The sequence below is a fragment of the Coturnix japonica genome, chromosome Z (genome assembly GCF_001577835.2).
Source record: "Coturnix japonica isolate 7356 chromosome Z, Coturnix japonica 2.1, whole genome shotgun sequence".
In the NCBI taxonomy this organism is placed as follows: Eukaryota; Metazoa; Chordata; class Aves; order Galliformes; family Phasianidae; genus Coturnix; species Coturnix japonica.
This window is the reverse complement of record NC_029547.1, coordinates 41,119,583-41,146,440: the sequence shown is the minus strand read 5'-3', so window position 1 is coordinate 41,146,440 and position 26,858 is coordinate 41,119,583. Positions and strand designations below refer to the sequence as shown.

The 26,858-nt window shown below is 38.6% G+C and overlaps 1 protein-coding gene across 1 annotated transcript in view; it reads right to left on the bottom strand.

The window, feature by feature from the left end:
* EPB41L4A (erythrocyte membrane protein band 4.1 like 4A) overlaps positions 1-26,858 on the bottom strand; it is a 107,375-nt gene that overhangs the window by 17,714 nt on the left and 62,803 nt on the right. The window contains exons 10-16 of the mRNA XM_015849456.2: positions 22,185-22,276; positions 21,189-21,266; positions 18,946-19,058; positions 11,953-12,034; positions 8,063-8,146; positions 5,592-5,705; positions 3,882-3,929 (exon numbers count right to left, since the gene is read on the bottom strand). Of these exons, the coding sequence (XP_015704942.1) occupies positions 3,882-3,929; positions 5,592-5,705; positions 8,063-8,146; positions 11,953-12,034; positions 18,946-19,058; positions 21,189-21,266; positions 22,185-22,276 (611 nt within the window). The remainder of the gene's footprint in view (positions 1-3,881; positions 3,930-5,591; positions 5,706-8,062; positions 8,147-11,952; positions 12,035-18,945; positions 19,059-21,188; positions 21,267-22,184; positions 22,277-26,858) is intronic.

Here is a 26,858-nt window from a genome sequence, read left to right as displayed (position 1 = left end):
TTCTCAACAAGGAATAAACAATGCCTAAAAGACAGGAAAATTAGAGTTACAAGAGTCTAGAAGGCTTGTCTACACCTGAGAGTCATATTATCTTTTGCTTATTAAATAACTGGAAATATCTGCTTCAAAGGAAGCACCCAGAATGCAGTGTCAAGTGACTGCTATTTTCCTTCTGAATCACTGTACTGCATTTTTGGGTTCAACTATTTTAGCTCTCAGCATTCCTTACGGGTATGCCTCAGTGAAATACTTCTTTGAGGTGTAAAAAGTTCTACCTTTAAACTATGTGCATTCTCCTTTCTTACACCTTACCATTGGACTCACAATGGAAACTTTACACGGCAATTCTGATTATGCAGGCAGATCAGAATACTCACTGGATTTATCTTCTTCTATTCACCTGTAACTTTTAATGTGAGCTTCTATTAAGCTCATGTCATTTTTTGAGTGTTGGGCTGTAAGGATGAAACACCACTAGCACCGTGCTTCTGCTGATCTTCATAGACACAGAGTGGCAGGTTTGCTCATCAGCACAGCTTTGAGGTAACCCCTGGCACAGCTACAATTTGGGCAGTGCATCATGTGAGGAAAAAAAAGGAAGCAGCACCTTCTTTACCATCTCGAACTGTGGAACTTCAAATGGTACGGTGACATTTATGGCTCTGATTATTTATTACTGGTAAAAACTAGTGGAGAAGGCTGATACAAAGTAGACAGGTAATACTCAAGAGTCGAACTTCAAGAAGAAAATGAGGATCTGACTGCCTTCTCAGTACAAAGAAGTACTTGGCCTCTATTATCAGAAACTTTTAAAACCCCAGTTGCCACAGATCATAATTTTGCAGCAGACAGACCAACTATCAGAGCTTTCTTGTCCTAGAAATAAAGGCTCTGTTAACATACTGCTGGGCTAAGTCCTGAAATACAGCATTAAAATCTGGTTTGGACTACTGTTCAGTGAGACCATGGTCTCAGCCCTAAGGATAGGCACACTTCTGTGTGCCATAGACGAACAGAAGAAGTTTAACAAAATTAACATGGGATGGTCCAGAAGAATTTTGGACATCGGGATTTAAGACTGGTGACACTGTTGCTGCAATGGAAAGCAAGAGTTTTCTTCTTAAGTCTCTGAGCATAAAATACGAGAGACAAGCAGGTTGACTGCTGATGCTGCTGATATTCTTGCTCCTCCTGGCTTTTCTTCATTCTTTTCTGAGCTGCATTGTTAAAAGAGCAGACTTGTTACATTGCCCCTCAAGATGAAAGGTGAAGACAGCTGATCTGGCGTAACAGGTAAGAGAAGGCATTTCATGATAAGGTTGAAAGCTATGGTCAGGCACCTGCTCAGCCTGTGTTCTAACTGTTTAGAGAGAAGAGGCCAAACAGGATGGGATAAGATCAAAGATACTTCCTAGGAGTAGAAAAGCAACAGCGTTTACCTCCCTTAGGAATTCTAACTGCTCAGTGACACGCTGCTCTACACTCTAAATAAGAAACTAGGGTCCTGCTGTGGATGTCCTTCCACCACACCTAAGGCTCAAAAATCTGCCCATGATTCCGCTGAATTATGACTGGTTTCATCAGACTGGTGCATCACTGATTGACTCAGAGTCTATGGAATTGAAAGATCACTTAAGAGGCTGATCTCCCCTCTCTCCTAAGCAGTAACCAGAATAGCTTTTATTAAATTAACTGATTAACTTCCAGAAACGTTTCAGAATAATTGCACACCAAAGACTAGGAAAATCAGTTCAGCCCAGCTTGTCTGCAGGGAATAGTCTCAGGTAAGTGAAACATCCCCAACAGAGAAGCAAACACTCTTCATTCTTCCAAATTTTATGGTTCATAACTTAAATCCATTGAGAGGTTCAAGACAGACAGCTTTCCAGGTTAAAAAGAATACATTACTGGGTGAAGCTAGAAGTGAGAACGAGAGAGATGCATGTTTCTTCTGAAAAATGTTGTTCCTAAGAAAGAAAAGATTAAAAGACAGCATCCAAAAGGTACTGGCTCAAGCAAGCTGAGTAAGTTCAAAGAGCAAAACATGCCCCACAACTGCAGCAGATCTTACGCATGCACTACTCTCTCTTCCCCTTTCCCATACCTCATATCCACTAACACTCTCAACATCATTAGGTTTTATTTTTTTTTTTAAATTTATTTTTAATTTCCTGGTCATCACAGCAACACTGTTCTTTCACAGTTCAAGTATTTCCTTGCTCTGATTTAAACAACTTATCCTATAAAGTACCAAGGCAGCAAAATAAAATATGCTATTTGCTCCAATTCAAGATAAGCCTATTTAGTCCAATTCAAGATAAGCTTTTTTCTAGCTTTTCAGGAATTAAAATCTGCTCTACATCTTGAGGACTCACATCAAATTACCTTGTTTTCACTGTCAGAAAAGCACTTGCAGGAAGACAGCAGGGCTGCCAAGATGCTAGATGAATGGCAGGTTATTCATGCTAGCTGTCAGGATGTTATCTTTCACTGCATATTAAACATCAGTTTTTACTGAACTGAATAATATATCAAAAGCAAGTTAGAAAAATAAAGGTGGTTTCCTAAGACAGGTGCAGGAACACAAAAGCTAACCCCAGCCTCTAGAAATTACAGAGCAGCTTTATCATTTACCCCATGTTTTCTTGCTCAAGCAAGAAACACGTCCAACATGGTCTGACACATGGAGCAAGAAACAGTCTGGTAGGCAAAAGAGACAGAACATGCACGGCCCTGCGGGAACTTTGGGATAGAATTTGGTATTTCAGAGAAACAACTGACAGAGAGGGCTCATATCCTAACGCAGTCCTTTTTTGATTAAAATTTAAGTCACCAGTCTGAAGAAGTGGAGAAAGTCCACTGCTACATTCAGTAATAAATCTGTACATCGGTAACGTACAGCCTTCAGGCAGAGATCTCGTCTAAGCACTTGCATTTCCTACATGAAATGCCTAACTACATCATCTGTTTTCTGTTCTTGACATTCACCATGGGTGTATCACTGGCAGATTGAAATGGTAACATCTTTCAAAAAATTAATGTTATCTTAGGCACAAAGTACATGAGCTCTTTCTCTGACTTCCTGTGATTGTTCCTGAGATATCTGTTTCTCTGCCAGAGCTCCTTTCCCATGCTGGTGCACTGAATCAGATCCTGGGAGTGCCTTCTCTCCTTCACAAGCTTCAAGAGAGTCAGACATCAAAATACACTCTGCTATGTCCTTTTACCAACAGCCAGAACAGGAACAAGGAGGAGCACAGCACAGAGTCACAGCAAAGAACTCCAGATGCAAAAATATGTAAAAAGATGCGTAGAAAGTTGAAGTCATGGAAGCACACACCTGAATTTACACCAGCATTTTATTTGAAAGTGCGACATCCAGACAAGATTGCACAAGAAAAAGAAGCAAAGCTTAACAAGGAAGTAAAAATGTCTAAGACACCTTGAGAAAACCACAAAAAGAAGTTTAAGCAGAACAGATATGCTTCTGCATCTATATTCTGGACATAATCTCAAATGACAATACACATGATATCAAAACAGACGGACTAGTCAAAACACAACCTGCAGATGTAAAATCCAAAAGCTCAGACTTCTGGAATTGATTTTCAAGCTGCAGACAAGCCTTTAGTAAACTTCCACAAACCATTTATAATTTGTTTAGAAGTAATAACATGCAGGGCAGGTTGTAGGAGTCATTGATGTGATAAGGTTATATTACAGAGCAATGGAAAGAGAAACTTAAATGGATGAAACACACTAAACCTTTTAAAAATTCATGAGAATGGGGGGAGAATGAAGGAAGGGAGGAGATACAGGGAACTAAAATATTGTCAGTACCTTCACTATCACTTCATGACTGTTATGGTGTATATATTTACCTTCTCCTGTGCTTTAGATCTGAATCTTCACCACTGTTCTGGGCTTTCCTGTGATATTAAGGAAGTGTTAATGAAATATAATTGAGTCACTTAATACAAATACACAAAGGTTTCCATCTTCAGTATTTAGGATGGAGAAAAAAAGGCATGTGCTTCTTTAAAAACTTTCAAGGCAACTCCACTAAGTTGCAGAGGCAACCTGATCACATTCAAGTTCTCACTGCAAAATGCTGACTTACAAGGCTGAGCACAGCAAGCTGGCCATTACAGCTTCCTAATGTTTTCAGTATAGCAAATCCTGATGTCTTCCTCTCAGTTCCAGTTAGGTCTGTATACACAGCATAGCTATTGTTGTTAAACAGTTGAAAAAGGAAAGCATGTCAATTCAGCTAAGACTCAGGAAGACACAATTAGGTTAGAATCTACCCACTATTGTCAGCCTTTACAGTCTTACATTTGAGATAAGACCTTCTAAAAACACTCTGGGGGTGTGGTGGCCCAAGATAAAACTTGTTATTGGCACGGCCACCTGTCTAGCTAGCAGATGAGTCAAACATAAAACCCAGATGACAAACTCATTGCATCTCAAAAGAATCTCCTACCACACAGTGCATTATTCTTTTCTTGCTGCAAGATGCTTTTACACTGCTTTCACATTCCTTTGTTTCAGCAGACCCCAATAATATTTTCTGACAACAAATCATGAATGAATAAGAAATTCAATGCCAGTAAACACACTGCTATCAACACTTACAAGGGCCGTATTCAACAGAGAAAAACAACATAATTCTGTCAACTTAAGATGAACTACACTGATTTACTTCATTTAACTTGTGCATGAGCTCACTAAACATACACAACGGTTGAGTTTCTTCACTGCTTTTCTAGACAGCAATGGGCATGTAGGAAGTTTAGAGCAGCTCAGAAACCTGATAAATATAAAACCTTCTTGTCTGTTGAGAAAGATTTCCTCACAGATAAGGCTGTCTCTACAAAGACCCCTTTGCAAACTTTGGCTTTGAAAGCCCAAAAGAGAATTGCATCAGAGATGTCAGAAGCTTCAAGGTGCAGGCTCGTAAAGTAGTCTTCAAAGACTGTGAATACAGCACAGTAGCTATGTGCATCTATATTTCACAGCAGACCGCAGCACCAGTGTACTTTAGCTAGTGTAGGTGATGAAAACAGTCTTTCAGCAGGACAAATAACCCCAGGTAACATGCAGACTGTAAGAACTATCACTTCATAATGTGAGCTGTCACTGATTCACATATTGGACATACTCCAGGACACAAAGCAAAGTACCTCCATCCATTTAATTCCAGTTTTCTAAGTTAGTTAATTAAAACTAAGTTACTGTTTTGTAAAGGAAGTTCATTGTCAACCAAGCAAGATCCATAAATCCTTTTCTTTACAAGGACAAAGGCAAAACAGATGCAGCAACTGAAAGGATCTTTCAAGTGCAAATAATATAAGTTTTTGTATTTTCAATATTATTTTTCTCATACACAGGATAAACAAACAAGATAAAACCCTGATCAAAGTTTCCTTTGCAAAATCAAATCCCATGTTCCAAGTTCACTTTCATTTTGCACAAACTGACACTCCCAGGACTCAGCAGTGTCTTCAAGAGGCTTTACTGAGCACAGAGCATTCAGGACCACAAGCTTTCTGCCATAAGAAGCTAACTGCAATAGGCCTCAGGGCTCTTACCTCCTCCGGACTGGCTGCCCACACTCATTCTCACTGCCACCTGATGGGTTCCGTCGCCGAGCATAAGGAAACTTTGGTGATTTATTGCGGTCACTGGGGGAATTATACAGCCCACTGGGGTTAAAAAGGAAAAGCAAACAACTGACTTCTCTGCTTTCACAGTAATTAAGTCAGATAACCTAGATTAGATCTACAAGAACAATGAGAAGGCTCACACATTCGAACATTCATGTGTTCCTTTATATACATACACAAGAGTGGGCAAGCATGTGCATTCATACATGCAGTGTAAATACCAACAGTACTGCTTTCCAAGAGCAAATATTTTACCCTGAACACTTAAAATGCAGAACAGAGACCACCTGGCACTGGAAAGATGACAGTTCTAAGCTTACAAAATGTAGAACCAAGCACATACACCTTGTTCTAGAATTTCTGTGATTTAGGAAGATTTACACAACTCACAATGGGGTATTCACATGCATCTGTATTGTTTTAGGTTTTCCATGGATTTAAGTACAAAAACAGTGCCCACACCCCAACATAAATCTTGGGTTTATCTTTTTTTTCTAATCTGGACTGTTAAATAATTTTAGCTCTGGATGTCTGCTGCTCATCTACAGAATCCTCTGAAAATGGCATGGATGTATCTCAAGCTTCACGTACTTAAGCCTTGGTAGGACTTAAGGCTGCTACAGTGTCAAAAGCAGACTGCATAGTCTGTTCTCAAAGGCCTGTATGAATGGTACAGTTGTGCCTTCCTACAGAAATGCAACTTCCAATAGTGTAACAGAGCCTGCAATGGAAAACACACTACTCTAAAGGTGGTCTACTGATGCAGTAACAGCTTCACACCTTCCTAAATCAACTAGTTTAAACTCCAGAACATATTTCTGTCTGGTGATACTCAGCCCGTTTCATGACAGCTATCTGCCAAACATCATATTCTCAACAAATTCTTCTTGCTTTCCTAAACTCCTTCTTCTCCAGACTGCTGATTACAGTGATGCTCTGCATAGCTAAAAATCTTTTTGCAACATATGGTCTGTTTTTTGTACCTAAAACCACTTAGTTCTTTACAACAAACATCCTTTCAAAAACTCAATCCCACTACTATTGGGCTCCTGGGAATCAAAACTCCTTCCATACTGAGAACAGCTTTAACCATAAAGCTATACTGTGACAAGTTGACATTGGTTCTTTTTTAAATATCATAAATGTCCATCCTGGCAAATGAACATTTGCACACTGCCTTGTCCTTACACTGAAAACTCTATGCAGAATCACAGCATAAACATGCCTCAAATGCCACCATGTATAAATATGAATCATCATGTAATAACAGGACTTCACTGCATTAAACTAAGATGCCATCTAGCTCACTGTTAACAAAAATGGCCATGAACAATCACTTAAGAAAAGTAATAAGTTTAATACATATGACAGTTCCCTAGTGCTTGTTATTCCCTGCTCAGGGTGACTGAGTGAGCCAGGTGTTACACCTCTGTCTTCATAAACCTTAAGCTGATTTCACTTCCATGCACAACCAGTTTCCCCCAGGAATCACTCAGCATCCCTTGGTAAGGAGCACCACAGGTCTCCTCTGCACAGAGGGTCACTCCTTTCCTCCTTCCTCAGTACTTTTAAACACTCTCCTGCCAGCTTCATTTGAAGATACCAAGATATTACACTGGAGAAATACAATCCTGGTCTCTATCCCTTTCCCCTACACTACTCATTATTCAGAGGTACATTCCCTGACTGAAGAATCCTGGTCTACACAGTTGCTCCTACTACAAGTTCCCTGTACAGCCATCTATACCTTTGTATAGCCTCTATCCCCTTCAAGACTTCTCAGAACTTCACTAACAGTTCATGCAAGAAACACATGATGCACAAATTTTTCTAATCTCAGATTGCTGTTCTCCTTCATTCTTCACTATGCCTATCCTAATAATTGCTAATCATCTTTCCTACTGCTACTAAGATGATGTTTTCATGAAGTTATCTACCAAAAGTCCACAGAACCTCATTTTAGTTGGAAAACTGGGACTATTCTTAACTCCCTTGTAATCTCTGTCTCAACATCATTTAATGGATTGTAACTCAGACCCTTAGAATCTTCCTTCCATTCTTCTCATACAACTTTCAGTCTCACTGAACAACTCTGTGCTATTACCAAGGTTTCTCATCCCCAATCTCCAGGTCTTCAACAGACATGCTCAACACATGAGGTCCATGAACAGAACTCAATGAGAAGGTGCAGGGCACATCTGTCCACTGACAACTACCTCCTATTCATATACTGTCAGAGTTCTAACTTACTACTTGACTGTGCCATGATCAACCTGTTTATTTGCAATATAGAGTTACAGCTAGTCCATTAATACATTATATCAAAATCCCTCACCCTTTTTCCAGGATACAATATTTAGCATACATAATACTTAAGATATCATGCTTTGCCTTACCTCTGCTGGCCATTTTCCTCCCATGGTGCGCTTGTTTTACTTCTTTGGGTTTCTGGACTGTTCTCATTTTTCATCTTTTTAAAGCTAAACAAAAACAAAGATATCTCTTTTAAATCCACAGTGCATAAGTCACATTTTTTTTCCATCTCTCAGAAATTAATATTTGAGGAATACAGACACTTCAGAGAGCCACTGTGGCACACAGCTATTTGCCTGCCATTTAAAAGAAGGCCAACAGCTGATACATTACAGAATCTCTCCTAAAGAGATTCTGACCTGAAAGACAGCTCAACAATCACAAAATTATGGTAGCACAGACAAAAAGGTCAATCTTGTCTCAAAACAAGATGATTAGGCAAGAAGTTGAGCAGTAGGGCAGAGATACAGTACGTATCTCGTCTTCCACAATCTGCAGTTAGCATATTATTGAACCAGAATTTTTATCTGCTCTGTGTTTTATATAGCTCTTGATGGAAGTTTCTTCCATGAATTCACTTAAACACCTTCTGGCCATTTTTGTCTTTTGAGCTCCAACTGTTCCTGGCAGCAGTACACGATAGATAGATAGATAGATAGATAGATAGATAGATAGATAGATAGATAGATAGATAGATAGATTACTTCATTTCACATCTTCCACCCTTTTCAAAACGTCTACCCTGTGTTCTTCATTGTTCTGTGTTTATGGGGGGTGAAAACAAAACAAAAGGAGTATAGGGGGAAGAGTCATGTGAATAATCATTCCTTAATCACGAACTCCACCTCATTATTTTTTTCATACATCCAACACCTGGTTCATCTTGTTTCCAAGTGAAAGAATCATAGTCTATTTCATCTCTCTCAGCCGAGAAGTCACCACACAGTTCAGATTATCCTTATCATACTTCTGTATCACTATTGTAGGTCTACAGTACTTTAAGATCAGAGCAACAAAGTCTGGGTTGGTAACTATTCAAAACATGTCAGACTATGGGTTTAGGGAGTAACATACTTTCCCTCTGCAACTGCCTACGCTGCTTTTTTTGCTAGACACTAATCGGGGGACTGACAAAATGAAATGCTGTTTTCACAGACTGCTACAAGGTGAAGCAGCAGCACAATCAAGGCACTGACCCAGCTTACAAGGCAGGTTTCAGTGTCTGCAACCAGTACCTTTGAGTGTTAAGGAGAGAAAGAGCAACATGCTCTAGCTCTTCGTTTCTTACTTGCTTTCCCACAGGTGATGTTTTACAACTCTCAGGTCCTTAATGCCCACGGATAGCCTTGTCACTGCCACTTCAAGTATTCTATGGTGGCTTACAGGTGGAGCATGCTCTTACACATATCTTCTCTCCCATAATTTCCTGTATCATTATCCCTAAGGTTCAATTTCAGCCTGAACGAGAAGGTCACTTGATACAAAACTAACCCATATTAGTTTCCACTAAGCTCTTCAAGAAGTATTACTGACAGCAACCCACTACAAGCATTAACACCACAGATCTTTCCAAAGTGCAACTATATCAGCAAAAAAGGCTTCACAGGTGCTTAAACAGGGGAACATAAGCCGGAGCTCTCTACACAGAGCAGGTGGTGACAGACACCACTGTATGAAAGAATCATGGCTACTTAACTCAGTAATCCACTCTTAACCTCAGCCTTTGGTTACTACAGGTCACTGAGTTAATCATTTAATTCTCACATAGCGAACAAAATGCAAAGCTACAGCGAGTCAGCAGGAAAGAAACTGTATTACACTTCATCAGGTAAATCATTTTCTTAGTAATGCACTCATTAATCACTGATTCTTATTTGCACATGCTGAAAAACAAGTGCTTGCAACAGAGCAAGCTAGTTATTTGGGTAAACAAGTTTCTGTGCTGTATTACAGAGAGCAATATTTTTTTTGCACAGCTTAAGTTGCTGAAGAATTCTCAGACTGATGTGGGTTTTAAAGAAATCTGAGTTGCACTTTCAAATCTTAAAAGGAGAGAGAAATAGGAATAATGTTGAGAGGTGAGCTCGCTGCATTAGACTGCTAACTCATTACACATTCAGAGCAGATATACACACTTCACAACTAGAGCTAAAGCACAGCATCTTGGGAGATACTGGTATTATCTCCAGGAACTCAGCTACAAAAAGGGACTGAGTCCACACCACCAGGATCTGATTTCTCTGGGAGATTATTGTTTTGGGTTGTTTTCTTTATTTTTATTTTTATGACTTACCTTGAATTTACATCATTTATACAGAAGAGATGACTAACTCAGCAATGAATAAAAACTATGAGAACTCAGCTCATAAAAGCTGCTGAAAAATGCTGTGTAAGCATGACTGAGAAGCAATGCAAGAATTACAGAGAATGGAATAAACTACCAAACTGTAAATGTTTCACAGAGGATGTGTGCTGCCTGCCAGGTACACTGAGCTATATGGACCTGGAAGGCCCATACTCATGTAGGCACTGACACACAGAAAAACAGACCTATTCCTAAACATAATGCATGGAAGAAAAGCCAACTTCAACTTTTTGTTTTGATGTTTAGAAGTGACTAATACTATTTAAAATCATGAGTCAGGTAGAATCTGCCTGAGAATTGTTTTTGAACTGCCAAGAAATTAAACCCAGAAGAACTTCTGAAGCCTCCACACTGAAATTCTGAAATTCCCCATTCTACAACTTGCCTCTTTTTTCTTTTTCTTTTCTTTTTAATGTATATACAGCACTGGAAATATAAACTGTACTTAAGGGCCCCTCCTACCCAATAATTTCATCTCTGCATTACAGGACAAAACTACATCCTCCAGTCACTTTCCTACCAAATCCTGTACTGTTTTCTGCTCAGTGGCCTTAGCTTCAGCCAGATGGAGAAGAAAAACTGTAAGCATTAACTTGTGATCAGTATTGTTTTCTAACGGCAAGAATATTGGATTCCAATTCCCTTAAACTAAAGAGGCAATTAAATTCATCTCTTCTCTGTTGGGATAACAGTTTAAAATATCAGACAACATGAAAGCCTATCTACCAAGTATTTACAGCAAATCTTCTGCACATTCCTTCCGAGGTCAGTGCAGATACTGAGCATGTGAAGACCCACAGATTCAGTAGAGAGGGTAAGGTCAGAGTTCCTCAGCTCGAAAAAAGCTGTCGGGGTTACTGGGCATGCAGAGACAGATAACTAGGCATCTAAGCATGAGACTCAGGCACTGAGATTTTGACTCATTGTTTTGCCAGATCATCTGTTTTTGATTTGTGCACACACATTTCACCTAAAATTAAGGGTGAGGACATAAATCTCCTTCTGAATCTAAACCTCACACTTTTCTCTCAAGTAAGCCTTATGAACAGATGTGCGCTTCAGCACTGACACAGCAGACCATACAAGCCCAGAACAGCACTGGCAGTTCACCACTGCAAACAAACATGAGATCTGTGCTCTTGGATTTACCAGTGTAATGGGTGATGGAGAGCAGCATTAATAGAACTAATGGAAAAAAGGCAATGCCCAGAAACTCCCTGTCCACTCACCCCAAGCAGAGCTTGTTCTGCCTGTGGACGGAGGGAGCAGGAGAGAGACAGGCAGGTCTTCACACCTGTCCTGACCAGTGTCCCTTGTGTCACAGTCTGGTTTATCAGGTTTTGAACAGAGACTATCTACCTGCTAACAAGCCCTGATTCGCGAGTTTCCAAACTCTGCATCACCAGAGTGAACTGCAAACTTCTGCTCTGGCTCAGGAGAAGATCAGGGCCTTCTGAAGTAACTGGGCGACACTCTGTTACCTGTGTCAGCAAAAATCAGAGAGTCCTAATCTTCAGGCCAGAAAACGCTATGACTGATGATTACTGAATGTGTTGCTCTATCCATTGTAATACACAAACTCTTTAAAGCTGTAAGGGAACTACCCACCTTTTCACTGGGGAAGGTGCAATAATTTTCGTAGTTCCTTCATTATCCCCATTCGTTGTAATCTGGCTTATGCTACCAGATCCTGAAAAAGAAAATAAAAACACTGAACACCTCCTCAGCATATCTGTTTGTATCTGTTGAATCTAATTGCCTACTTAACCCAGCAGAGTATGTGATACAAAATAATGCACAAGACATCTGGTAAACATTCTTCTAAGGGAGTATAAGAAACACACTTCTAATTATAGAACATCAGTGTGGCCGTTTAACATGGTGGACATTCATTACTCTTCCATGTGAGGCAGAGGAATTAGCAGCTGTTGCTCCCACAGGGGCACTATGCCATTGCAACCAGGAGGGAATTTCCTGCTCTACTCACCAGTGAGTAGAGAGGTGTGAGAAGAATATAAGCAAACTACGTACGGTCTGCACTATGAACCTGGCAGTCTCCTGTGTAGCAACTGTGGACTCTAAAACAATCAGCAGATTAGAAAGTAAAGCAGCATAAGCATGTTCATTCCAAGGAACCCTTTTAAATTGATGTGGCATCACTGCATAACACTGATATATCCTAAGTCATGAGTGCAAACATAAAAACTGCAAACAAACACCTCTGAAAACTAATACTGTAAATAGAAAAGAGAATGAAAAATAATTTCTTCTTACATAGCAATAATATAACAATACTACATTATATACAAGATATTATACAGTTGATATATACGTAATGCAGCAATAGTGACAGCTAAGTCTCACTTTGAATGAGTAAGAAATAACTGGCTAATAATGGAAGGTAATCTGCCTAGCTTCTTGTTTTCTACCCAATGCACAATACACAACCAAAGAATCACATAATTATCCCACTTCTTCCACACTGCTGGCACAAGAGAACCCACCAGCACTCTGAAGAAGTGCGATGAAGGTACACTTTCCCTAGTTTCTGAGCATCCATGGAACAGCTGAATCCAGGACACTAAAGCATCTTGCCAGGCCACCAGGTGTCTCACCAGGAGTGTATGGGTCTCTAACATGTCAAATCTGTTGGTCTCCTGCAGCTGCTTCTCATGGTACAGAGGGCCTCAAGTAACATTAGCCACCTTTGCTTAAGCAATGCAGTTTAGCTGCATGAGAAAAATAATCAAGGAAAAAAAGTCCTCAAAGTTACATGGAGGGAATAAAAGACTGCTGCAGAAATTCTTCTTGAGACCTCTAAAGATGCTTTCAGTCTATCAACAGTTTACATTTTGCTTTCAGGCCAGTCCACGATCACTTCTAGGATCCCTGGACGGCTGAGGTTCCCCATAATCACTGCATAATCAATGAAAACCACTTACTCCAAGTGGCACTGGTAGCACGATAGGTGGAGGGAACCTTTCCTCTAAACATCCAGTCCAGCACAGGCAGTTGAGGTGCCAGAAGGAGCTGCTTTCTGAAGTAGTTGGTACTGCTTTCAGTACCAACTACTTCAGAAGCAGCCCAAACTCCCTCATACGCAGCTAAAATCTCCTTCTCAGTTGGAGCGTAGCACTCTTCAGATGCCCTGTACGCTCGACTCCAAAATCCCAGGGATTGGCCTTGGGTCTCTCTTGAGGCTCTTTGCCACAAACTCCAAGTGGGACCTTTCTCTCCAGCAGCAGTATAGTGGATGTTCTTTATATCCTGTCAAATCTGTACTGACTCAGTATGCGGAAGGAGGTGAGCATTCTGTTCACATGGCACCCATCAAGGTGCAGAACGTTTCACACCCAAGCCCAGAGCTGAGCTTCCCATCCCAAAGGACCCACTGTTGGCCCCACTGTCCCAACATCAAAGTAACATCAAAGGTGACAATAGGCTCATTTGGGTGGTGTGAAAAGTCTTTTCTCAGACCTCTAATTTCATTCATTTTCAGAGATCGATCAGTAATGGTAATGATGTCTTGCTCACCTCCTACTCACTCTTTCAGGACTTCTTGCTACCCTCCTGGGTGTTGGTGACCGTAATCTTATTGAGGGCCCCTCCCCTGGACTCAGGGGCGCTTCCCCTGGATCTTGGAGCCACTCCTCTGGACCTCTTTCCTCCTCTTCTCTTACAGCTTCCTCTACTTTCCCCCCCTCCTCTTTCTTCTGTTCTGAGTCAAGATTCATTTCATTTTCCATCCTCTTACAGGGGCAACTGACATTGATTCTGGTGCCTCCTGTGGTTGATCAGGTTGGTCAGTTCCAATGCTCTCACTCTCCAGCTTGGCTTGGAGTCTGTCTTGTTCAATTATGAGGATATTTAGTTCAGATTCAAGCATGGCTTGATGAGACTGAATTCTATTTAGTTCATTTTGGAGACTGAATTTGTCATGCTGGAAGGCATCTTGCTCAGTTTGGAGTACTCCTCATTCAGACTTGAGGATGTCCCTCCCGGACAATTGTTTGTCCCTCTCTCACAGTTTCTGCTGTACAATTATATTGTATAAGTAACCACCTTAAGTGAGAGGGAAGTTTTCTGTCCACAAACAAAAATAACTGTCCTTAAAAATGTTCCACCTCATGTATCTTCTGTGACTTCACACAGTACTACTGCTCTACCAACATACATCTCTGTATGTTTGCCTAATACAAAAGAATAACTTCCATTAAAATTGTCCAAATGCTACCCCTATTGCAGTACCTTCTCTGTATTAGTTTCTTACTCATTCTTCTGAGACTTCTCAGAAATAACTTTGGTAGCCAGAAATCTTCAACTTGTAGGTTTCCTTGCTTGCTTTCCTTTTACTAGGTAAGCATTCACAGAACTGAAATTTCCCAGAAATGTGAATGGACACTACAATTCATGTTACAACAGAGCTGATGCTCATTTCAACATTCAGTCTTAAATAGACTTTAAATACACTGAAGTCCAAAATCTCAGGAGCCTGGCAAACTAATTAAGTCTTGCCTGTTTCTCATCAACCGAAGCAATTTCACTGACATTATTTGGAAACAGTGTTTGTTTGTACTTAAATCTATGAATGAGAGCTGGAGATAATGTGATCAAAAGCAAAACATGCAGTTAAGAGCCCATGCTTCACACTGCATGTTACTAAGAACTAATAAAAATGACTGGACTTCAAAAGTCTACACTCATACAGCTTGCTCCATGACAATGTTTTACAAGCTAATTTACAAACCTCACTTGTGGTGATACTGCCACCTGCATAAAACACAGCAGTAGCTACATTCATCCTCTGACAAAGCCTGTGATTTAAATAACCTTTAAAATTTAAAACCCAAAATAAATAAATAGATACAATTGACCCAACATTCATTTTCTAAGATTTAGCTTTCAAACTCAATCCCACAGTTTTCTCTAAAAAGACTTAATACTTCGAGTGCCCCAGTTCAACATTCCTATCAACTATGACTGAGGTAATGATAGGTTAGGTAGGTCAGCCAGGGCACAGAACTGCGATCCTTGAGAATTAAAGAATACAGGGACTGGGTACTGCAGCTTACAGATTATTAGAATTCAGGCAAAACTGCAATTTTAATACTTATTCAAATGACTCTCCATCTGACTTTTAAATCAGAATGCCAAGGTTTACTTTACATTGGTTTATACAATTACAGAGTGTGGAAGACAGTGGCTAGTCAAGCCTTCAGCTAGCAAATAACATACAAGCCCTGAGCAATTCATGCACCACCAGTAAATAAACCAGGACCCATGGCAACAGTTCACACCACTGTTTGTCCAGAGAGAATGTTCCTGGTGAACTTCTCAAGTGCTGTGCTTAGTCAAAAGAATAAAGGACACTTTCATTGAGCAGCCTGTACCAGGTATTGCAAAAGCTGAATATTATCAGTCCTGCGTAAGAGTAAAGAAGAACAATGAGCAATCCTGTTCCACTGTTTGAGTTTATGATTTGTGGCCAGAACAAAATGTTACTCTCTCTCACCTGAAACTGGAAGAATAAGAGAACTAAATGAGCTACGCATACCCCAGGCTTAAGGTTTAACAAAACAAAACAAAGCAACCCAACACAAACTTGAACGAAAACCTAAACACACACAGAGCGAAAAAAGCACTAATATAAAAGCACTGATTGCACAGTCAGTAAAGTTTTCCACTCTGCTTTTTCCAGCCTCTAGTGCTGCTGAGATTTGCAGTGCGCCAAGCAAATGATAAAATGGAGGTTACTGCACTTTAAGCAACTGTGATCTGGATTCTAGGAAAATAATCTGCCATGCTGCTGCCCAAACGCCTGATCAGCTTCTTCTACCAAGGGAATCAGACAACTCAGCACTGCAAACAACAGCTAACCTGTACATTCAAGTGATGGGGGAGAAAAAACCACAATAATGCATACTATGCAACTATTAGTAACCCCCAAACACGTATACAAAAAGGAGGAACAGCAGAGAACACTATAATGAGATGTCAATTAGAGACTTCAGCACTTCACACACATATCTGCAACCTCTATAGCAGTAGCAACACAGACTGCACATGCTACAGCCATGCGTTTGTATCTACTGGTTCACTTAATTGTCCAAAACATAGTTGTGGCTGGGCTCAGTCCTGGCACCAATAGGTTTAAAACAAAACAAAACAAAACAGGTAATTGAACAGGCCATAGACAGAGAAGCATTTGTTTCATGCACTTAATGTTGCAATGTTAAGAAAAGGAAAAAAAACTAAAGACACAGGTGAGGAAAGGTGCTGAACTCTGGGAAGACAAGAAGCAAGTTGCTAGGTTTAAAGTTTGTGGGAGAGGAGAATAAATGAAACTCTGATGTTCATTACAAAATGATAAATTAAAAGCTACATTCAGTGGGATGCCAATGTAAGCAGCATTTGGCAGAGGACAGCTGATGTAACCTGGCAGACATGAACTAAAATCACCTCATTTAAAATGATGAAAAAGGCATATTTAATCTTATCACACCACACTAGAAACATGAAGTTATGGAAGAAGGACCAGCCATCAATGGCAACACTGCTGTGATCTAATTATGAAAAAGGAATATTTACTTTAAAAAGTAACACTATTATTATCTAAGAAGCACTTTAGTTTCTAAGATTGTTTATACTGCATTATCATGATAAAAATTATTCTGTAAAGTACATGTTAGATCAATTAGCTTTGTTTTTACCAAACATTGCTTAAAAGGTATCAAATGGACTCAGTGCACTGAATGAAACTGACTGAATATTGCTGTATCCAACAACCAGTTCAGGGGAAGAAGAGTGGATATAACCCAGTGATATGCATCAGATTGCCAACATGGAGGAGAAGTCACACTGATCTCCCATCAGTGCCTAAAAATGCACTTACATGGACAAGAACTGGCAGTTTGATCATCAGTTTGAATACTGAAATATAAAATTTTTTTTAAAAAGACCCAAAAATATATTCATTTATTAAGAAGAATGCATTTTGTAATGACAAATTTATTTTTCCTTAGACCACATATTAGATTGGAAATTAATCAAATTCAATGAAATTTGAGAGCTTTTGAGGCAGTACACCTACATCAGTGCAAAATGACTGCATATTGAGAACACGTGGATAATAAGTTAAGCTAAATTAGAAGGAAAACAACCAGAATGATTGTTAGAAATTACACAAATACATACAAATAAGACAGGAAGGAGAAAAAAAGTAAAGAAAAAAACCACACAACACCTTTCTATTATAATCTTTAAAGTAATACAAAGCATTTAAATCCTCCAAAACAACAAACAGGCATTGACTGCCCAGGGAATTCTGTACCATTTTACACAAGCAGAACAGACCACAGGAAGACTTCTATTTGCCTGACATTTCTAGCCAAAGAAACTGAAACAATCACAACATGCTCATCCTTACAGTGATGCAGACTGACATTCACTGCCTGCACTGAGGCAAACGTTGGTTGTAACTAAGACAACTGACAAGTTTACCTCTGAATCACCACACAATTTTCTGCACAACTGAACAGGGGGACTAATGAGATGGGAAATGCCATTCATCTTAAACACTGCCCAAGGAACAGGACAGTCCAGCTGAACCAAAGTCTAAGTCAATAGGTTCAAGAGTAAACAGCAAGACAAGACACAGGCAAATCACAGAATATCCTGAGTTGGAAGGGATCCACAAGAGACCATTAAGTCTGTCTCTCAGCTTCACACAGGACTACCTAAAAGATAAAACACATATCTAGAAACACACTGAGAAGAAGATCTATGATCTGAAAGCAAAGCATTTGAATTTTTGCACTTAAAAACAAACAAAGAAACAAACCTTTATCACCCCACCATGTACTAGATTTATATGTTCATATGTTCATATGTTCCTAGAGCAAGAGCTCAAATTATGCAACACTTCAAGACACAGTCCATCTAAAAGGCAGAACAAACTGGCTTTGTTTCTGAGCCAAACAAAGGCATCCACATTAAACAAAGGACATCACCAGACACACACGCCTGCACTTTTTAAAATCTGTCCCTCTCATAAGTTTACAATGCTGTACTAATCCATGATAAAGCTTACTTGTATTTTAAAGCTCTGGCAAGTTCTTAAATGTCTAACACATAACCACTTATGTATTTAACTCCAAGCACAACTTCCACTGAAACCTGTGTTAAAAACAGACACGACGAGTCTAAGTATGTGCACATAATCACATACAGAACTGGAACCTGGAAATATAAAGGAGTTTTGCCCATTCCTACATTTCACATCACGTTAATTGTTTTACGCGTGACTCCTGTGATCAGCACTTCTTCTATGTTTCTCCTAGTGTCTGCAAAAATTTCCCTTCTCCTCTGGTGCTTTCAACACACAGTTAGGAATTTCCAGAACACAAATCTAAATCACGTTAAAACTTTATAGAGGATAGCATTAACTTCTCTTCCACTACAAATGCCGGCTTAAAAGAAAGCAGAATTCATCATGAGAAACCCTCAAGGACACTGAACCTATCCTGAGTTAGCTCTTGAAAGAGAAATGCGCCACACACCAGGGTTGAAATTTTTCCACAGGTAAAGCATAGAAGAACTTACCTGTCTGTTGCGCCCTTTTCGGATATGTCTTACTACGACTTCTTTCAATGCACTGGTCAGGACGTGGGAGCTGAATAGAAGGGTCTCTGGTCATTTGAAAAGACATCCTGCCACTTGAAAACACAACAAAATCATTTGGACTAATAGTTGGGGAAACTAAGAAACAAAGGATCTCTAAATAGAAAAATGCTTCAGGCTCAGATAGCACACTTTTGGAGCTATTCCTTTCTCATTCTCAGCCCTATAGTCCTGCAGAGAAAAGTAAATCATTAAATAATTAGTAATTTGGCTAGATCCTGAGATCTCCCGTTCAGTTTTTATCTCTGAAGAATGCACAGTTAACTTTGTTCAGTTTCAGTCAGTAAGAAGCTACTGGCTCTGCTGTAGTGGAAAGACAAGAAAATAAGCAAGGAGAGCCTAGTGCAAAAGAAAGCATAACTGAGTGCTCTCACTAGCACAGGGTGACTGATTGCAAGCCAAGTACAAGACTTGATTCCCTCTTAATAGCAAGGCTCTTCCACAACACACCATTTTAAAAGTAAATGCATTATTCAGCATTCATTCTGATGCCTTTCTTTCCAGGTGAGGACAAAGAATAAGGAGTTCATAATAAAAATGTGAAACGTACTCCATATTCCTCCTCAGAACTCCATGTTTGCTTCTGGAAACTTACAATACAAAGGAAGTAACAGCCATTAACTCCCGTAACACCTGCAGTTCTGTGATTTGTAAGTCATCAAGTATCACAGTAGCAAGCAACAAGCAATTACATAGATGCTCACTGCAGATTTTCTGAGCCACATTAACACACCCCACCAGGATCCACTGAATTTTCACCCGGAGTTTCACAGGGGTTGTAAGCATTGGAGAACTATGATTTTCTCCACATTTGTAAAAAGATTAAGAAGGACAAGAAAAATTTCTAATATTACATCAAAATAATGCCATTTTTTTTTTTATATTCAATTTCAATTTCATCTTCACAGATTAGCTATCTTTCCTTTCAGCTTTCCAGATCTGGAACCACACCAATCCCACAAATTCTAAAAATGGTTTTAACAAAATGTCCCCAGATAATATCTTGCACTCACACTAACAGCTTCACATATTCACCAAAACATCTGATATTAAGGAAGCTGCTGTGTTGTGTTTTTTTGAAAGCCAGGACTAAAAATAATAACATGGTCTCATGCACACACTGCACAGTGATGGAACTATGGCTTCTGCTTTGAGATAATGATGCATGTTGTCACGGAGTTATCTCTAGATCTGTGTCCGTGACAGGGGGTACAGGCCCAAAGAGGAAAAAAACGGGGGTGGGGGCATGGTAAGGAGATAGTAGATGGGTCTAAGTCAGAACCTAGCAACGGCAATGACCTGAGGAGGAACATCAGTTTACTAAATCAAACAAAATCAAACAAAACGAGCGTGTCCAAAGCTGAGACCTTACTTGGTAGATTACAGAGGAACCATGTGCTTTTCTTCACAGGAAACTGAGCAAGAGAGAGGGAGTGCAGCCCATATCCAGGCAGAAGGTCAGCCTTTCCTCCTGTGGGCAAGAAGTCCTCCCGGAATGCCACTCCTCCCCTCCTCTCCAAGAACCAAAATGCCCAAAGAAGGCATCCCACAGAACCAGATCATTAACTTTAACACCCATTACTTTACGTGATATGATGTGGAACACCGACAACAAAGATCACAAAACCACAACACATGCAGGCATAAAAACACTGCTAGTGCTTTTTGGGCTAAAACAGATATTAAAAGCGAAGAAGGGCAACTTTCAAAGCAAATAGAACATTCTGATAGCAGATAAAAACAGTACTGCTGCCATTCTGAGTTCCACTAATTGATTATCTCTTCAGTTTTTTTGAAAAAAGAAGTAAGGAAGATCCATGGAACTGTAAGACAAACAGTCTCACTTCTGTGCCCAGCAAAGTCATGGAGCAGAGGCAACAGGTGACAGCCAATATAGCTTTACTAAGGGCAAAACACACCTGAAAAATCTGATGGACACCAGCAGGGCCTAGCCAGCTCTAGTAGTCTGGGTAATATGAAGAAACTTTCACATTTGCACCTAGACTGTCAAAATAGTGTAGTAAAGTGGTGCTGATTCTTGCTTTGTGAACAGGACTGCCTCAAGGTCTTGACTGGGCAGCACATTTCTTTCATTGAAAGAGAAGAACAAAAGGAATGAAGATGGAATTAAATGAACGTAGATTTAAACAACAGAATAAATTCACCTGTATCGATGTTTGTAACCTATGGATCCAAACTTGCTGAATTTTCTTGACAGAGAGCTTGATTCATTTTCTGGCATTCTATGTAGTTAAAAAAATAAAACAGAGAGAAATGAGCAGATAGGCCTCAACTCTCCTTCCCAAGAAAAGGAAACACAGATTTCAGATTCCAGAAAAGTAATCTTATGTCAGTTGTTCCTCATCCGCACCTCCTGACAGATTCTTGTGGGTCTGAGATCTCCACATCGTCACATGTTTATGCTCTCCTCTTTTGATTAACTCTATTTCAAGGCCAACTGTAAACTGCTGGCACCAGCATCCTTTTGCTTAACATTTCACAGGAGCAAGCAAAAACATCATAACATGGTAATGAGACTGCAGCAGGAATTCTGAGCTTACTCAGTCATGGCACTGCTAAAACCAGCCCCAATCAACTCCTCATTTGATTCTTAGCCAGAGGCCCTTGCACTTTTCTGCCAGTATTTTGCGATAGTACATAAAGTGTTTTAAGACCTGCAATATAAGAAAAAATTCATACACTGCAGTAAATGAGCTAAACATTATAGAACTGCAGTTAGTCTGTTTATAAAGAAAAGAAATTCTGTGCTCCCTAAGGAGCTACATAGAAATCATAGGCAAATTAATGCATGAAAGCAGAAAGCCTCAAAGTCAATGATGCTACAGAGAATTTGATGGTTAAATATGTGAACGTGTATAGCAGCTTAAAGCCTGCCATATATATGTGGATACTTTAGTTAAAATTTATGTAATAGAACTTGAGATATTGCTTCAAAAAATATTCTTCGACAAAATAAACCACTGAATTTCTCAAAGATTTGTAAACATTTTTTTAAATGTCACTGTAAGGAAAGGGAAGGCATCAGCTTTTAAGAACATTCAAAACAAAAATGTCTTGCTCAGAAGCAAACCTTATAGTTTATTATTCAATACTGTCTCTCTCTTTTTTGGCAAGAAAAACGCAACATCAGCATCACTTACCTAAAAAACGTATGATGTTCTACACAGCACTTCCAGAGATGTTTGCATGTGATCTTGTCACGTGCCTCAAAAAAGAAGGAAGTTTCATTGCACTGAAAGCAAGACAAAAGAAATCATTATTGTTATGAGGGATTTTACCAGTGAAAGGGTTCTTCATTTACTGAACACAGGAACTGACTATCACATATCAGTGCATATAAGAAAAGTCATGAATATGAAGAAAAGCAAGGCCCGTAATTCTTTGTGATTGTTCTTTTAAATTAAATTATTCATTTTTGTTTCTCATCAGTTGAAAATAATTACTTAAAAAATGCATTCCTTAGATACGGAAAAATGGAACAGCAAGATGATTATCGCACTTCTGTTCCTTGATTCTGGTTCACAGACATCAGCTATTCTCCTACCCTAAAAAGCAAAAAGGTTTTTCATTCTTTCTGAAACTTCACCTCATGTCAGTGACAAATACAATCTTCACAAGGCCCTGTTTAGCAATATAAAAAAGGACAGAAAGAAACAAAAGAAAGGAACTCATATTTGTCATATATACTAACAAGTAACAACACACGGAGAAAATGCACAAGACATGCAAGTAGAGAAAAACTTACATAAAGCCGGATATCAAAAAGATGGGGAGAAGGAAAGATGAATAGAACACAAAAGCTAACCTCAGAGTAATTAAAAATAATTGGAAAAAGTTCAAAGGTTAAAATCTTCAAATTGACCTGCAGAGGCAACAGTGAAGAAAGACAATAAACAAGGATTTTCAAAGCTTAAAATCTATTCCCTGGTTATTTGGCATTCAGTGCATAGACATGAGGAAACCATAAACCACAGGGAGAGATGAAAGAGAAGGCAGACACATACAAACTATAAAACGGTTCCAGTAGACATGAAGCAGCAGCAGACATATCACAGAGCTCATTTTCAACAAGTTAAACATTCAACAACATTCACATAATATACATTTCCATGTATCTGTTGCTCAGTAAAATTCAGTGTTCCTTTTTTTTTTTTTCCCTGTTATTTGCAAAATGATGAGTGCACTGACTGTATATGTCAGTATGAATCCTCAGCACGATCTGGTAACACAGCCAAGTCCTAAAGCCTTTCCCTTACAAACAGGCTACGAGTCACACCACACTGGGCAGATAGTTTTAGGAAACAGCTGCCTTAGTGCCAGTTATGCTTCTGCAGTGCCATGCATACGCAGGTAAAGCAGGTTTCTCACATACATAATCAGGTATTGTGACCTGCGAGGAACTTGTAGTCTGTGAACTAACTCAGCATGTTCTCTAGACTTCAACATCTCTAACAAAATTAAGTTAACATGTCTGTTAAAAACACAAAATCACAGACGAGTTGCTCAGGCAGCCTTTCCCCCACCCTGAAACAAGTAACAGTAAATATGACAGATCTCTGCACCTGCTGTTAGAATGATTGAAATTTTATTCCCTGAGTAAAGTAGAAATTGGAGACATATATATAAGCTTATTTTCCCCCCACCCCCCCCAAGGATAATTTTAATTTTATTACTCCACTGTAAAAGTTTAATGGCTGCCTGGGACAGTTCCATGAAATATCCAAGGAATGAAAATCACATTCTAATCTTCCATCAAAAACACATTTTCCTCTCTGGCACATCACAGCCAAACATGTTGCCACTGAGAATACTGAAAACTAGGATTTATCTGATATTGCCTCACATAGGATAAAATGATTAAGTATTCAATTATTTCCATAAATGTATTCACACAGTTGCTTAAAAAACAATTTCATGCTTGACAGGAATCTTAACTTCTCTGAAGGACTCACAAGGGCTTTAAGTTGGAGAAAAATAGGTCTATAATATATAAAAAGAAAAACTAAAAACCTAAATTTCTAAGTTTCTAAATTCATTAAATAGTTAATTAATCAATTAACTAAACAAAAAACAAAAAACACTTCCTGAAGAAGACTGATGGAGAGAAAATCCTATTTATGCTATAATTTCCAAGAATAACTACTGCTCATGCCTCTTTGGCAACCAGAAATTCTAGTTTACTCACTGAAAGATCATACCTCTTTTTTATATTCTGCGACATTAGAATGAAGAATTTAGTGAAGGCATGTCAAAGGATACTTTTCATCCAGGTATTTGACATAAAGCAGAATTACAGTATTATTTAATTTAGATTATACTTTCTGGATCAAACTATCACCTGGCATGATTTCATATAAACCCACACAACTGTAGCAGACAGTATACTTACAAACAACAATATCAGATCAAGCCTCTGATATTACAAGTCTTATGCAATATAACGATTCATTTAACTTCTGTTAGGGAATAACTCAATTACTCACCTTAAATATGCAGCATCTTGTTCTTTTCTCATTCACTCCTAATTTTCACTTTAGGCAAAGAATCCTCTGCTACACTTTAATTTATTTAATTATACAGTCTCAAAGGAGAGAGTTTATGGGTTTTGGAAAGACTGAGGTAAAGAGAAGTCAGAGTTCTTTTGCTTTTTGAAGTGAGTTTTAAAAATATAGTATTTATGTAATGCTTCACTATTAGCCTGAATGCCACGGAGACTGAGGGAAATATTTCTATCGTGGAAAATGTTCTATTTTCCTATTTTTTCTTCTAAGTTACAGTTTTAGGATTTTCCCATATGCAGAATAAATAAGATGGTATAGCTACGCTGCCATACCATAAGGTCTGATCAGAAAACATTAATGATTCTATTCTTTAAAGGTCTTATTTTACAAGAAGAGAACTCATCTCTTATGCCAATAAGGTAAAAATCTGCATGACGAACTACATGCTGAAACAGCTATTACTCAGCATGCAATAGCCAAGGGCTGAAGAATCAAAGGAAGCCTAGCCCTACAAACTGTCAACAAGTTAAGTTATGGAATTCAGATTTGGGAAAACTGGCAACAACATTAAGGAGGGGACCAACAAGCTTTCTGATAACACAGTGAGGTTTGAGTCTGAAGGAAAAACACACATCTGAAAATTAAACGCTGCCTCATAATGGATCTGTGAAATAAGCTAAACAGCATAGCACAGTTCTTTTATACTAAATATAAAGAAATACAGAATATAAATATATATAGAATATAGAAATATATATATAATTTTAAAAAATATTAAACGCTGCCTCATAATGGATCTGTGTAATAAGCTAAGTAGCATAGCACAGTTCTTTTATACTAAATATAAAGAAATACAGAATATAAATATATAGAATATAGAAATATATATATAATTTTTAAAAATGTTAAAAAGGAGCTTATCAAAACAGCACTTACACTAACACCTTAGTGGCAAATTTAAGCTTATTCAGGAATTTTAATGATACTTCTCCTTCAAAAATGTACATTACTGAAGATTTCAATACTAAGATGAGCCCTTCTCACACTTTTTGTGATGGCTCAATAATTAAAAATTAGGGAAATTAAAAAAAAAAAAAAATCAACAAAAATATAGGAAAAAAAAACCTAAAGCAACAATCAACCAACCAAAAAATAGCAGCTCTATATTGACCTAACTGCTTATTCACCTCTGTTCTCCATAACAACTGTGGCTTGAGTACAAACGTAAATAAAATAGCCACGTGTAATTCTTAAAACACAATAAAGACCAAAGTTCAGTTTTGGTCTTCAGCATAAATATTACCTAAGCTGGACACACAAACAAGAAGAACGTCTCTTCAGCCCCTGATAAATCTTCTCAAGAAACAGAAAGAGGAATAAATCAAATGAAACACTCCTCCCTAGAGCTTGTAACTCAAGATAGAATATAGTATGTGACAGGTAAGGACCACCTTATGACTATTTTTCAGACTTTAACAAACATAAAAGGATATTAAATATGTATATTTACATACATACATACATATATATATTTATATTTATATTTTTATATTTATATTTTTATATAAAGTCTTCCACAGCAACTAAAAAAACACATCTAATATTTAGACAAGTTTCAGCCACCAGACTGTGGAACATTATATGCTTTGGAACTACTCTGAAGTTCATCAAGCATGCATCAGTGGTTGGTAATGCTCCTGAAAACTGTTTTTACCTACTGCACCTTATGTATCCTGCTAAGACTCTTCACCTAACTAAGAAGGACTGCAGAAGAGGATATGTCCTACGGATGTGTGAATAATTTTAATTACACTGTTTAGGGGACTGTTTTGACTTGTAATAAACCAAATTTCAAAATATCTCTAAACCAGCATTTTAAACTGTTGTTAGACTGTTTACGGAACCCTCCTGTGCAACCTACACAGATGTGACAACGCTCCCAGTTTCATTCTGATAGTTCAGAGCTTCACAAAAAGCCCACATCTCAGAATTCACAGCAGAGGTCCAGTCAGGGGATAACACAATTATGATACAATGATTAATACTACTGAAAAATGGCTTCTGTTTCTTGGCCTAGGTCTCACATTTCGCATGTCAGAACAAGCCACTGACGGGCAAATACCAAGAGCAGTATTTTGTTTACAGAGGGATAATAGCAATACCCGTAGGGAGAAAAAAATGTAATATAAGCAAAGCAATGAAGCAATGAAAGATAAAACCAAAGTCCCAAAAGACATGCTTTTACACAACAGGTACGCAGGAAAAAATACACCGAATAAACAAGTTAAAAACATAGGAAATGTCCTTGTGGAA